At 50.5% G+C, this 13,936-nt stretch overlaps 1 protein-coding gene across 1 annotated transcript; it reads left to right on the top strand.

Moving 5' to 3' along the window:
• Window positions 1-1,614: 1,614 nt before the first annotated feature.
• Window positions 1,615-12,541, top strand: LOC142024893 (zinc finger protein RFP-like). Its single transcript, XM_075017216.1, has 6 exons — window positions 1,615-2,031; window positions 4,019-4,114; window positions 5,121-5,351; window positions 5,913-5,935; window positions 6,564-6,679; window positions 11,897-12,541. Exons 1-6 carry the CDS (start codon window positions 1,615-1,617, stop codon window positions 12,409-12,411), a joined length of 1,398 nt encoding a protein of 465 aa, XP_074873317.1. The 3' UTR covers window positions 12,412-12,541.
• Window positions 12,542-13,936: the final 1,395 nt, after the last annotated feature.

Genomic DNA, 13,936 nt, shown 5'->3' with positions numbered 1-13,936 from the left:
GATTTTTATCATGTGATGTCTGTAAATATTTAAAAAATCTTTCCATTTATAAAATTTAAATTTCACCGATGGGCCCAGTAACAACAGCAAGAACTCATTAGACTTTGATTTACACACACTTACCTTGCAAATGTTGATATGTGATATTGACAACCTATTTTAATGCTTTAGTTTTCTGAATCTATTTCTCACATCACTAAATAGTTATTGTCTGACCAAAGTATTGTCTGATTCCCTCTTAACATCCCACCACTGTGAAAATCTGAATTTATGAACACCGGAATTAAATAGTAGAGATGCAGATGTGCAAGTGTGAAAGTTTAATTAAACATAAATTGCTTAAAACCCTGTCAAAATTGTATCTAAAAAATGAGTTTTGCCAAGTCAGGCTAGCACTTTGTCAAGTTCCAGAGAAGTAGACATGTTAGTCAGTTTCAGCCAAAATAACAAGGAGATCTGTGGCACCTTAAAAACTAGCACATTTTTTAGGACATTTTTGAAGCTCTCGTGGGCTGCAGGTCATTTTGCCAGATTCATGATGTGAATGTTCAGATGACAGACACTGCAATATACATGCCGAGCTGGGAGTGTTACGCCGGTGCTGAGGAGGTTAAGTCAGGGTGGATGTGGCCTATTCCCAACAGTGACAGGAAGGTAAGAATACGTGAAGGGGAAAACTACGACTTGTAACAAGATGGCCATTCCCAGTCCCTCTTCAGAGCCATTCCGAGGGTGTCAAAGTTGCATATGAATTCCAGCCCAGCAGATCCACGTTGCAGTCTGGTTCATAGTTATTTGCTCAAGTTTGGCAACTTTCACATCTGTAGCTGAGTGCCCAGGGCGGTTAAAGTGCTCTCCTACTGGTTTGTGTGTGTCACCATTCTCGATGTCTGGTTTGTGCCCATTTACTCCTTTGCATAGAGACAGTCTGGTTTGTCCAATGTACACGGCAGAGGGGCGTTGCTGGCACATGACGGCCAATATCGCATTAACAGATGTGGATGTGAATGAACCCTGGATAGAACAGCAGGTCCCATGCTGATGTCACTAGGGTAGATGTGCGGACAGGGTTGGCAATGGGTTTCCTGCAGGGATTGGTTCCTGGAATAGTGTTTCTTGTGTGGGTGTGGGTTGCGGGTAACAAAGTGTTCCAGGTTGGGGAGGGGCATCTCTCCCTGGACAAGGACGGGCCTGTCTCCCCAGCTTTCTGCCAGTGAGGAATTGTCATCTGGGATAGGTTGTAGATCCCTGATGAAGTGCTGGAGAGATTTTAGCTGGGGGCTGTAGGTGGGGGTCTGTGGTTCTCTTTGATGGATCTGTCCGGAAGCAGGTGACGTCTTAGACACAAAGACCCACCAAGCTCCTGAAAGCTCATTGGGACAAGTGGATGCTGATGTGCCTGTGAAGCCCCAGTGACCCTCCACATCAGGACCAGAGCCCTAGTGGCACGTTTTTCACCAAAGCCTCCAGGGCAGAATTGTTACCACTGGTGCCTTCCAATTCAGCAAACCAGAGTCAGTTCCAGGAAGGGAAACGCCCAGCACTTGCTGAAGGTGGGGCACAGTGTGAGCTCAGGAAAGTGAAACTCACCCTGTTCCCAGCCCAGAGGGAGCCATGGCTGCAGGGAGCCCCCTGGAAAGTCTGCAGGAAGAAGCCACATGTCCCATCTGTCTGGAGTTCTTTAAGGACCCAGTGATTACAGAGTGTGGGCACAACTTCTGCCAAGCCTGCATCAGCCAGTGCTGGGAGGGACCCGACCCAGCCACCTCCTGCCCTCAGTGCAGAAAACCTGTGCAACAGAGACACCTCCGGCCCAACAGGCAGCTGGCCAACATGGCAGAACTCGTCAAACGGCTGAGTTTGCAGGCAGCGAAGGGAGCAGGCGGGGACGGGGTGTGTGGGGAGCACCAGGAGGCTCTGAAACTGTTCTGTGAAGAGGATCAAACCCTCATCTGTCTGATCTGCAGAGAGTCCCGGGCTCACCGCGCTCACACTGTGGTTCCCATGGAGGAGGCTGCCCAGGAGTACAAGGTACAGAGCTGCTGTCCAGGCTGATGGGTAATAACTTTGCATTTTACTGACAAGTCAATGGCACCATTCCGGTGTGTGCAGCCTTCAGGGCCTGAAAGTTGCTGTACAAATTAGTGATGCTCCAGCCTGGCAAAAAGGCAACAAAGGAAGTTTTTAAGTTTGCCTTTGTGAGGGACACCCCTCCCCCCTGTGCTGTATGGAAAATGGGCTGTGACTGTAAATCTGTATAGTTTAGAGATACTTTGAACAAAAGATGTTTTGTAACTGATTACATTTAATGTTCTGACCTGCTGAGTGTGTAATTGTTGTGTGTAGTTGGAAATACGCCCTGTGTGCTTGTTCAGAGTTAGAGGTGCTAATAACGGCCATTGCTGGAGATTCTGGGGTTAGTTTTCCTCATGACTGAACAATTAACCTGAGGGCTTGTAAATGGCTTTTTGTTCTGTAAGTCTGGGAGGTGGCTGCTTGAAAGACATGTAACTCTGCCACCTGGTACAGGCGTCCATTTTGGGGGGATGCTTAACGAATGCCTGTGGGGGAGGAGTGGGGAGAGAGGGAGCCTATTCAAGCAACAGGCGTTTTTCAGCCCAATATTTGGGCCAGCTTCACTTTTTGCTTCTAGCCTGCCTTCAAAGTAGCCTGACATCCCCTGAGGCGACATCTGCTCTAACTGGGAATGTCGACGGCTGCTACGCAACTTTAGTTACACCAATTGCATACCGAAAATCAATTCTGCAGCCGTCGACTTTGGTCCCTGTCCTCACTGCCAAATGTCGATGGGTGCGCTCCTCCGGTCGGCAGTCCTTCATCCGTGCGGCTTGCAAGGAGCTCCGGGGGCAGCCTAGGCCCCAGAACGAGCCGTTTCACGCAGGTGCAAAACAACGCCCCAGAAGGTCGTCCGTTCCGTGACCCGTGTAGACCTGCCCTAAGGCTGTGTCCGCACTGCAGGGTTTTCAGCAGTAACTTATCTCAGTGTTCTAACAGCTAAATAAGTTATTTCTGAGACGAGTGCTCGCACTGCCAGAGCATTTCAATATGGAGCATTCACACTAGAGAGCCCAGTTTTGAAATACGAGCTAGGATGGGATGTCTCCCAAGAGGCCAATTAAGTCTTAATTTCCTCTCCTTCGTACACACTGAGTCAGTTTCAAATTGGAAAGGGGGAGGAGGTCAGTGGAAGTTGTTTGTTTTGGGGGAGTTACTGTTTTGAGTTAAATGCCCTGTTAGACCAGACTAGCAAGGTTTGCAGTGTGGGCACAAGGGTTTGTGGGATCTGCCCCCCACCTATAAAGGAGCTTTTCTAGGAAAACAAAACAAAACCAAAACCAGTGTAGACAAGTCCTAAGAAATACAGAGAACGTTACTGGAGACCCAGGCTGGGATGAGATTCTTTTTGACGTAAAGATTTTACCTGCTATAAAGGCAGCTGTGACGCTATGAGGCCCATCTCACCAGCACTGAGCAGTGAAGAGGAGCACCGTTGGGAGGGAAAGACGCGCTGCTGAAGGCCCCAGGCCCAGCAGGGAGAGGAGGTTTCCCACTGGGAGGCTGAACTCCTGTGCAGCTCCACGAGGGGTTAAATTCAGATGCTGCAGCCGGCACTAGAGGAGGTCGCTGGGCTGAACGCTGTGTGGGCCTCAAGGTGCCCTCAGCCCACCCACAACAGGGCTCAGATGGAGCAGCTGATTCACCCCCATGTGACTCCAGTGCCCTGGAATGTGCTGCACCTCTCGGCAATTCGCAAGTACCAACAAAGCTTTGGGCAGAATCCAGATCTCTCGCAAATTACTAAAAAGCCCTAACGTGGATTTGTAACACGTCTGGCTGTGACCAGCCCTGGGGCTGCATTAATAATGTGTCCTCTCCTGGGGAGTCTCGATGTCATCAAGCAAATAAAACTAAAAGTTATCTTGAGTTATCTTGGTGGAGAGAAATACCCAGCGCTCAACCCAAAGTAAAACCTCCCAAATCCTTTTTATTTCCACAGGAAAAAATCCAGGACCATTTGAAGACTCTGAGAGAAGAGAGAGAAAAGCTGCTGGGACTGAAAGTGACTGGAGAGGGGAAAACCCAGGAGTACCTGGTAGGTGCCGATTGTTATGAACCACCAGGGCTGGCAGAAGGAGGTCTGTTTGGAGGCAGACTTCTGTGGGGCCTTGGTGAAGGAGGGATAGTGAGTGTCTCTGTGAATGGGGATTGCTGGGTTAGAGCCGTGTGCAGACAAGCCCTGAGCTTCCATTGCAGGGGATGAGTTAGTATCTATCCCCTGTGGCTTTCCCACAAATCCTCCCCAAGGGAACTCACTGTCCCCAAGAAGCGCTGCCTGCTGTGTCTGTTCACTTCCTTCTTTTTCCTCCACTTGCATCTCTGTCAGTGCGGTGCTGAGCCCGGCCTCCTGCTGCTCGGAGTCTGAACTCCCAGAGGCCATGAATGACAGAGGCTGTGTCTACACGTGCCCCAGACTTCGAAATGGCCATGCAAATGGCCATTTTGAAGTTTACTAATGAAGCGCTGAAATGCATATTCAGCACTTCATTAGCATGCGGGCGGCAGTGGCGCTTCGAAATTGACGAGCCTTGCCGCCGTGCGGCGCGTCCAGACGGGGCTCCTTTTCGAAAGGGCCCCGCCTACTTCGAAGTCCCCTTATTCCCATGAGTTCATGGGAATAAGGGGACTTCGAAGAAGGTGGCGTCCTTTCGAAAAGGAGCCCTGTCGGGACGCGCCGCGCAGCGGCAAGGCTCGTCAATTTCGAAGCGCCACTGCCGCCCGCATGCTAATGAAGCGCTGAATATGCATTTCATCGCTTCATTAGTAAACTTCGAAATGGCCATTTGCATGGCCATTTCGAAGTCTGGGGCACGTGTAGACACAGCCAGAATGTGCTAACTGGCAACCTTGGCAACCTCCCTTTCAGAGATAACAGGGGACAAAGGGGGAAATTGAGAGAGAATCCTTTGTGCACAGAATAGAGTCAAACGTGAGATATCAGGTTTTTCAAAGGCGTTCTCCCTCCTGCGCACTCAGCTCCCCATGACAGGGCCCAGGCTCCACCCGTGTCCCTGACCAGCCCTTCCCCTGTCTTCCTACAGAGACAGACACAAAGGGAGAGGCAGAAAATCGTGTGGGAATTCCAGCAGCTGCGGCAGTTCCTGGAGGAACAAGAGCAACCCCTGCTGGCCCGGCTGGAGAAGCTGGAGGAGGAGATTGTGAGGAGCCAGAATGACAATGTCAGTGAACTCTCTGTGCAGATTTCCCGTCTGAGTGAGCTGATGGGTGAGATGGAGGGGAAGTGTCAGAAGCCAGCGAGTGAATTCCTGCAGGTGAGACTGAGGGAGACACAGAGACTCTGTGTGAGCCCCAGGGCTGGAGATCCCAGAGAAAAAATTAAGTTGGTGCTTTGCACCCACCAGCCACAGCTCCTCCACTTCTCCCTGTACGTCCTGCCTGCCACAGTCAGCTGGGGGGAGGAAAGGATCAGGTCCAGGGTGTGCTGGAGGGAGGGGATGGGCACAGGTGGGGAAGGGGAAGTGTGGGGGCAGGAAGAGGTGGGGCAAAGAGTGGCGTTGCCGGAGGGGGTGGAGTGGGAGTGGGGTTCTGCATCCCCTGGGAGAAGTGGAAGCTGGTGCCTATGGCTACAAACATCCCAGCTCCCCTCACAGGGAAGGGAGGTTCCTGAATCATAAGCTCTGGGGTCCAGCAGTCCAAGGTCTCGAGTTACAGACATAGAGATATTAGAGATGGCAAAGCCCCATTAGCTCAGGGAATCCAAGGCCCTGGGGCCAGGGCAGGGCCCCTCTTCCCTCGATTTGCAAACTCCCTTCCCTGGGATCCCCTGTGCGTGTTGTGTGGGACTGAGATTCTTTTCTCTCCTTCCCCTGTAGGACGTCAGAAGCACCTTGAGCAGGTACGTGGCTCTCAGTCCCCCTCACACCTCTCAGTGTTGGGAAATATCTTGGAGGTGGTGTTACCACTGAATCTCCCCAGGGCTCTATGGTGAGATGTTAGGGGAAGGTCCCATCTAAGCTACAAATTTCCCTGATCACCTCCAGCCTGAGGGTCTCACCCTTGCACAGACTTTCCAATTATCCCCTCAATGGCAAAGTCTGACCTCAAGTATTTCCAAGAGGTGTCACCTCCCTGGGGGACCGGCTGCCCCAGGACTATGAGGCTGGAACATCGGCTTGTCACTGCTGGGCACTGGGTGAATTGGTGTCTGAGTCTAGTTCCTAGTGGGCAGATTTGTACAGCACTTCCACTGGCAGCATCCTGTCCCTCAGAGCCTGGAGGCCAAGGCGTGAATGGGCCATGGAGACGCAATTCCCCTTTTGTCCCCAGAGCTGGTCTCTCCAGGCCGTAGTTCTAGAATCTGAATGGGGCCTGCGAGGGGAATGTTGCAGGGCCCTGGGCTGTGCTGCACCTGCTCTCAGGCTGGGAGAGGCCGAGGGATTCTAACTCCCAGCCCCTCAGAGCAGAGACTCACTGGCAAGAACTGAAGAACCGAGTCACTAAATTCTGATGTTGTTTCTGTCCAGGTGTGAGAAGGGGAAGTTCCAGCCGCCAGAGGAGATTTCCCCTGAACTGGAAGGACAAGTCAGTTGTTTCTCCATGAAAACTGTTGCTCTCTCCGAGACTCTGAGCAAGTTCAAAGGTACGTAGAAGAGATCTCGGAGGGCAAAGTGAGTTAAGCATCTGGAACTATGGAATGCCAAAGTCTTTGGTCAACTGGTTCACAATGAGGTTCGGCTTCTATTTAATTGTGGGGTGAGAATGGTACAAACTTGAGATCCACCACTCATGCTAATTAATTAAAAAACTTATTTGTTCCAAAAGCATGCTGTGCAGTTCCAGTTACCATCAGACACAGAGTGGCAGCCATGTTAGTCTGTATTCTAGCAATACTAAAAAGCAGTCTAGTCGCACTTTAAAGACTAACAAAATAATGTATTAGGTGATGAGCTTCTGTGCGACAGACCTACTTCTTCAGATCAGAGCCTTATGAGCACAGACTCAGTATATAAAGCACAGAGGTCCAAAAATTGTTATCAGCGTTGACAAATCAGAAAAATTGTTATCAAGGTTGGCAAATCAGAAGAGCGGAGGGACGGCGGAGGGTGTGATGTGGGGAAGTTAAGAGTTAAATAAAGCATCAAAGTATGTAAAAGAGTCCTTATAATGGGTCAGGTAATTGCTGTCCCTCTTCAGAACATGGGTTAATGTGTCGAATTTCAATATGAATGTTAGTTCTGAGCATCCCCCCTGTAGACACTTGTTAAAGTCCCTTTTCAATAGAACACAAACTTTCAGGTCTTAAACAGGATGGCCCACTCCATTAAAGTGCTGGCTGACAGGTTCGTGTATTTGGAATTGTTTGATGTCTGTTCTATGTCCATTCATTCTTTGTGGAAGAGTGTTTGCAGTCTGTCCTATATACAGGGTGTGTGGGCATTGTTGGCATAATGGCATATATGATGTTGAGGACCAGGAGAATGTGCCCGTGATTCTGTAATTAACGTGGTTTGGTCCAGTGATGGTATCTTTGTCCAGAATAGCTATGTGGACAAAGTTGGCAACAGGGCTTGTTGCAAGGAAAAGTTCCAGGATTAGTATTATTGTGGTTTAGCCTGTGGTTGCTGGTGAGAATCCTCATAAGGTTGGGAGGCTGGCTATAGGAAAGAACAGGCCTGTCACCTAGAGCCTTCTGGAGTGTGGCAGCATGATTTAGAATAGGTTGTAGGGCTTTAATGATGCGTTGCAGTGGTTTGAGTTGGGGGCTGCAGGTGATGACCAGTGATGTTCTGTTATTGGCTTTTTTGGGCCTGTCTTGGGGTAGTTGGCTTCTGGGTATTCGTCTGGCCCTGTTGATTTGTTTTTAAACTTCTCCTGGTGGGTAATTCAGGTCTATGAATGTTTGGCGGAGTTTTCGGTATCTGTCAGTAGGATCAGAGCAGATGTGATTGTATCTCAGGGCTTGACTGTAAATGATGGATTGTGTTGTGTTACCATTAGAGTGAGAAATGACAGAAACATGGAAAGAAATACTACCCATTTACCTCCTCCTGCGGTATAGGCAGGTTGTGCTGCATTTCCCCTGAGATGCTCTAACTATCCCTTACACTATCTACAATATTACGCACATCCTGTTTATATATTGACTAGCAGATTAATCCATCATTGCTTAGGTTCTTAAGTCAGTTGGGGCTGGTTTGAAAATGAAGGAAAAAGATTCACGCTTTATTGAAATGATTGTATTTTTCAAAATTACAGTGTTGTTTTGATTGTTAATTTTTATTATGGACTTTTTTGAAGTAAGGATTGTTAACATATTTCCATTAAATTTTTTAGTACAGAGGGGAACTTCATGATGTGTATATTTATTTTTTGTCACTATAAACTCTTTCCATTCAGTTTTAACAAAAAAGGGCACCAGTTAATGTGGTTTCCAGTAACATTTTCTTTTAGTTTTCAAACCTTAAGCATTGATTTAGTTGTGCCAAAACAGAACATTCCTCCAAAGTTCTGGAAGGTTTATTGAGAAACAAACTGATTCCACCTTCGTCCTAATTTTTTCTGGATCATCTTGTTTCAGTTTCTTTGAATATTCACTCGGTTATGCTAATTTTGAGGACTGTCCTTGATTAGTTGATCCTGTTTGGTTTTGTAAGAAGAAATCCCATTCCAGGCACAACTCATTTTCCTGACACAAACAAACCCTAATACTGCTTTAAGTTCTGATAAGAGAAATCCATAGACCAGATTTGGAGGTCCTGCCTCTTCCCATTTTGGAGGAGTTCTTGACTGAACAGACAAAGAGACAAGCTTTCTAAAAAATGTAATAGAATTGTAGAACCATAGAACTGGAAGGGACCTCAAAAGGTCATCACGTCCAGTTCCCTGCCCTCTTGGCTGGACAAAGATGTGGGGAAGCACCACTCTGGATCGATTTCATAGCAAAAGCTAATTTGAAAAACTGGTAGAGCAATAGAATCACAGAGCTCAAGACCAGAAGGGAGCACTGAATGCTTTTGTCTAACATCCCGAAGAGGATGTTGAGTTCTCTGTCTTCATAGTTTTATTGATGAGAAAGAGAAATGAAGCATAAGAAAAGGGAAATGCCTAACACACACATGCATCTATAGGCGAGTTGGATTGATCGCTTTCCCAGATGATGAGGCCAACAAGTCTTGGCCACGTGTGCTACGTTCAGATGAGTGAACTGTAAGTACGCCCCAGTCAGGTTGAAAACACACACACACACCCCTACATATCCTCCTTTCCTACAATCAGTGCTGTGACTTGTGGAGATATGGTTTCATCCTTGTCTATGATGACGGCGTCCTGGGTTTGACTCACACTATGGACAGCAGTTTATGCACATCTAATGAGCTCCAATAAGAATGAAACCGGTCACATGGTTTCATTGGGAACTAACATGCATCTATATTGCATATAACATTCATTTCTCTTCAATTTCAGACAAACTAAATGAAGAAATAAGTAAGTGTCATTCTTCTGAAAAGTTTTTGAAAGCAAATTAGATCCTCATGTGGGGGTTTGTTTAACTGCGGGAACTGTTTGCATTAAATTCCTCTTGTTCCAAGAAAATCCCTTTTCTGTTTGTTTGTGGACGTGCTTTTTTCTTACTAACATTGTACTTGGAGGTGGGGGTTGTTTTAATGTAACTTTGTAAAATGTGGGGAACGACTACACCAGATGAGTTTCCCACACAAAGCTAATCTGAAAATCTGATGGTCAATTCAGTAATAGAGATACAGAGCGTGAGACCAGAAGGGATGACAAGAACCTTAAGTCAAGTGATCCCCAAACAGTAGGACCCACCCTCCGAGGGGTACGCTGAGGAATGTTTGGGAGGCCCAGGCCAGCCCACATTGGGGTGGGGAGGAAGCACCACCCACTCCCACTCCGCCTCCAGCCCAGCTCAGATCCCAGTCACAGCTCCAGTCTGCCCCCAGAGCAGCTCCCTCCCCAGTTGTAGCTCTGCTCCTCCCTCGGCTCCGCTTTCAGCCCAAGCTCTTCTGTGGAGCCAGTTGTTTAGTAGTGGGGGGAAGGGCACAGACTGGTTCCATTACTGGAAAGGGGAGGGTGGAGGTTGGACAGGAAAACCCTAAACACAACCTGTCCAGTCTGAGCTCCTTCAGGGGGGAGTGTGTGGAAATAATTCCTCAGTCGGAACTGCTGTGGTGAGGATAAAGGGAAATAAAAACATTACAAGTGGGAAACCCCTAACGTGTGTGTGTCTCTTTCATCTTTAGGCAAACTGCACATGGGCATCGGTAAGTGTCATTCTCCTTCCACTGACAAGAAATGTTTGTACCAAATCAGATCCTCCTGCGGGAGCTTCTTTCATTTTTCTGGAAGTTTTCCATTTTCAGTGTCACTTTTACAGTTCTGTTGCGATAAGAGACATTGTCTGTTCATTTACCTGCTTTGCGTTTTGGAGGGGTTTGTGCAATTTGTTAAAATGGGGGAAACGCTCAATGGGTATGGCAGGTGGAGGGCGGTTGTTTGATCACCCTGTGCTGAAGTGACTTATCACCTCTCTGTTCTTTCCTCCATCTTCTCCCCTCTGAAGAAAGTCATGAGCTCTGCAGTGGCCCCACCCTGACAGGTGAGCAGGGACTGTGTCTGTGGGTGACCCCTGCTGCAAACTCAAGCAGAGGGACAGAGCCTGGATCAGAGGCAGGGGCTCTCCTGGGGCCATTACACACCCCTGGGGAGCGCCTGTGAGCAGAGCTGGGAGCTTCTTTCTTTTTGCCTCTCTGCATCCACCATGATCCCAGCCTGCGCCTGTCTCTGGTACACAGGGCATCACTTTCCTCCCATCACTAGCATGGCCCTCTCCCTCTTTCCACCAGCCGCTGTTCTACACTCCCCCTCCCTCTGCAATGGGTAATTAGCTACTGGGAGAACAGGTGCAGAGCGCAGAGCCCCTGGCTGGTTGTGGGGCCCAGGAAAAATGGGCTTCTATGTCCCTGGGCCAGCTCTGCCTGCTGCCCACCCACCACTCTTGCCAGAGAGCGGGGTCAGGGCTTGGGGTCTTGCTGAGCTTGTCCTGCTCCACCCACCCAGCACTCCAGCCAGGGAGCGCAGTCAGGGTGAGGGAGTTGCCCAGTCTTCAGCTGGAGCACTGGGTAGGTGTAGAGGGACCTGCCCTGTGCCCTGACCCCATTCCTGTGACAGAAGCATGAGGAACTGGGGGACAGCAGGCAGAAGGGGGCGGGGCCCCCACATGTTCAGGCCCAGGGCCCCACAGAAACCTAATCCCCCTTCTCCTCCAACACTCGTAGCTTCTGTCTCATTCCACCATCAAACCCCTTCCCCGGTGTTAACCCCTCCCGCCCTGCCCCAGGCTAATGGACTCTTCTGCTGCTGAGCTGTGATATTCGGGGCAGGTTCTATCCTGGTAGCATGTGGCCTGTTATTCCCTGAGCTGTGACATTTCCCAGCAGGCCGGGTGCAGTGGGGAGGCCCCAGAGCAAAGTCCAGCCCAGGGGCAGCTGGGCACAGGGTGTGGGGTGTGGAGCTCTGCCAGTGGTCACTGAGTTGGACCATCTGCCGGGGTTCCCAGAGTCTCTGGTCCCTCCCCAGGGAGAGGTGGGGGGCAGGAGGGGAAAGATCCTGAGCCCCAGGCCTGGCCCAGCCGATCCTTTCAACCTGTCCCTGACCCAGCCCTGCCTGTGAGTGACTCTCCCCAGCCCTGGGCTGAGATCTCAGAGCTGTTGGTCACAGCCTGGGGGAAGGAGATTCCCTGACTCACCCTCCAGCTGGGCCCGATTCTGTCACTGGCCATCAAACCCTCCCCCAGGGCTGAGCTCTGCCCCTCACGCTCTGATTCTCTCCCCTGCAGCCAATGTGACTCTGGATCCGGACACGGCTTATCCCCACCTCGTCCTGTCTGAGGGTGGGAAAAGTGTGAGATGGGAACGTACACGACAGCGACTGCCCGACAACCCGGAGAGATTCGACACTGAGCCCTGTGTGCTGGGCTGTGAGGGGTTCACCTCAGGGAGACATTGCTGGGAGGTGGAGGTGGGGGGTGGGCGACGCTGGGCTGTGGGGGTGGCCAGAGAGTCTGTGAGCAGGAAGGGAGAGATCAGCCTCAGCCCTGAGGGGGGGATCTGGGCCGTGTGGCAGTGGGATGATCGGTTCTGGGCTCTCACCTCCCCTGTGACCCCCCTGCCCCTGAGCCGGGCCCCCCGCAGGATCCGGGTGTGTCTGGACTGTGACTGGGGGCAGGTGACATTTATCGATGCTGGTGCCGAGGCCCCGATCTTCACTTTCTCGTCGGGCTCCGCCCCTGGGGGGAGAATCCGGCCCTGGCTGGGGGTGTGGCCAGGATCCCAGCTCCGACTGTGTCCCTGAAACCAGCCTCTCTAGCCTCAATATCTGTGACCTTGGAGGACTCTGACCTACCCAACCCCTGGCTCAGCTCTATGACCTCTGGATGCTCCTTTCCCTCCCTCCCTGCAGCCCTAGGGATAAGCGGGGAGGGAGATGAACCCCTGGGGCTGGCAGAGGGGCCCTGAGAGGCACATGTGGGGCTGGGAAGGGGCAGAACTAACAGAGAGGCTGCTGCGGGGGCAGGGCACAATTAATTAATGAGGATCTCTGGGGGGTGGAGTGGGGAGCTGGATGTGATTTGTACCGATCTGTGTCCTTAGATCTCACTGGGGTCTGTCAGGTACTTACAGTAAATAAATCAGGAAAGACAATTCTGATGTGTTTGGTCCTTTTTCATTTCCTGGCATCAGCTGCTGGGAGCAGAGTGGAGAGTTTGGTTCCCTGCTCAGTGGGGTCCCCCCAGCCCCAACATGGAACAGACCGGCACATCCCTGTGCTGAGGTGGGACATTACTGGAGTGTAAAATGAACATGCATAATATGATGGCAACCGCTCTTCTCTGCTTGTACCAAATCTTCTGCCAACTAGGCCAAGCGAAGTGTCTGGTGATTTGCTGAATCTCTTTATTTGGCTCAAATATTTGTATTCTTGTTAAGTACCGGAGCGGTAGTCGTGTTAGTCCGGATCTGTAACAGCAACCAGACTAACTAATAATGCAGTTGCTGTATTATTGTTGTAACCCTTCCACCGGAAGGAATTGGCAGCAACCAGGGCTGGGTTCAACACCGAGGGGTTCCTTTTCATCCATCTCACACAGAACCGGCTCAAGCCCCCAGCCAGTAGCCTGGGAAGGTCACACACCCCTGGGGGCCTCGGAGAGGCAACGCTTCCCCCCTCGCAAGCACACAGTCTGAGTGCAGAAATGGACTTTTAATAAAAGAGGCAGAAAAGTCAATTAGCATAAGCTTGGGAAATTATCACACCCAAGGTTCATAACCAGTTCTCAAGTAACTGTCCCAGCTCAGATGCATTGAGCAGTGTCCTTGGCCTCTCAGGCTCTCCAGTCCAGTACTGTGACCAGCCAATCCACACACCCAACTTTCTCCCTACCCCCACTTCAAATGCCCCACTTACAACTTGGTCCAGTCCCTGTGGGCACTGACACCTCATGCTGATGCATCCCTCAGGGAACCTGAGACAAAGCCACCTTTGCGCCAGTCCGGCGTTCTGTTTGCTCTTACCAGCCGTCCATGGGTCGTGCCTTCTGTCCATCCGCTGCTCCTGCAACTGGCCACCCGCTGGTCATGCCATCCACTGCTCCTCCTTCCAGCTGCCCGCTGGTCACACTGCCTGCCAGTCATGCCATCCATCACTCCTCCTACCAGCTGCCCACCTGTCACACCATCCCATAGCACAGTAGGTCTGGCCTGAGGTAAAACCCTGTAATTTCAGCTCTTGGGGGCCTCAGCTGCCCCCCTGTAGTTTCAGCTCTAGGTAGCCACCAAAGTGGAGTCTCATAAAGACATCAGTATCCAGCACTATCTTT

The sequence above is a fragment of the Carettochelys insculpta genome, chromosome 22, assembly GCF_033958435.1.
Source record: "Carettochelys insculpta isolate YL-2023 chromosome 22, ASM3395843v1, whole genome shotgun sequence".
NCBI lineage: Eukaryota > Metazoa > Chordata > Testudines > Carettochelyidae > Carettochelys > Carettochelys insculpta.
The sequence above is the reverse complement of the archived record's forward strand: the minus strand, read 5'-3'. Positions and strand labels throughout refer to the sequence as shown.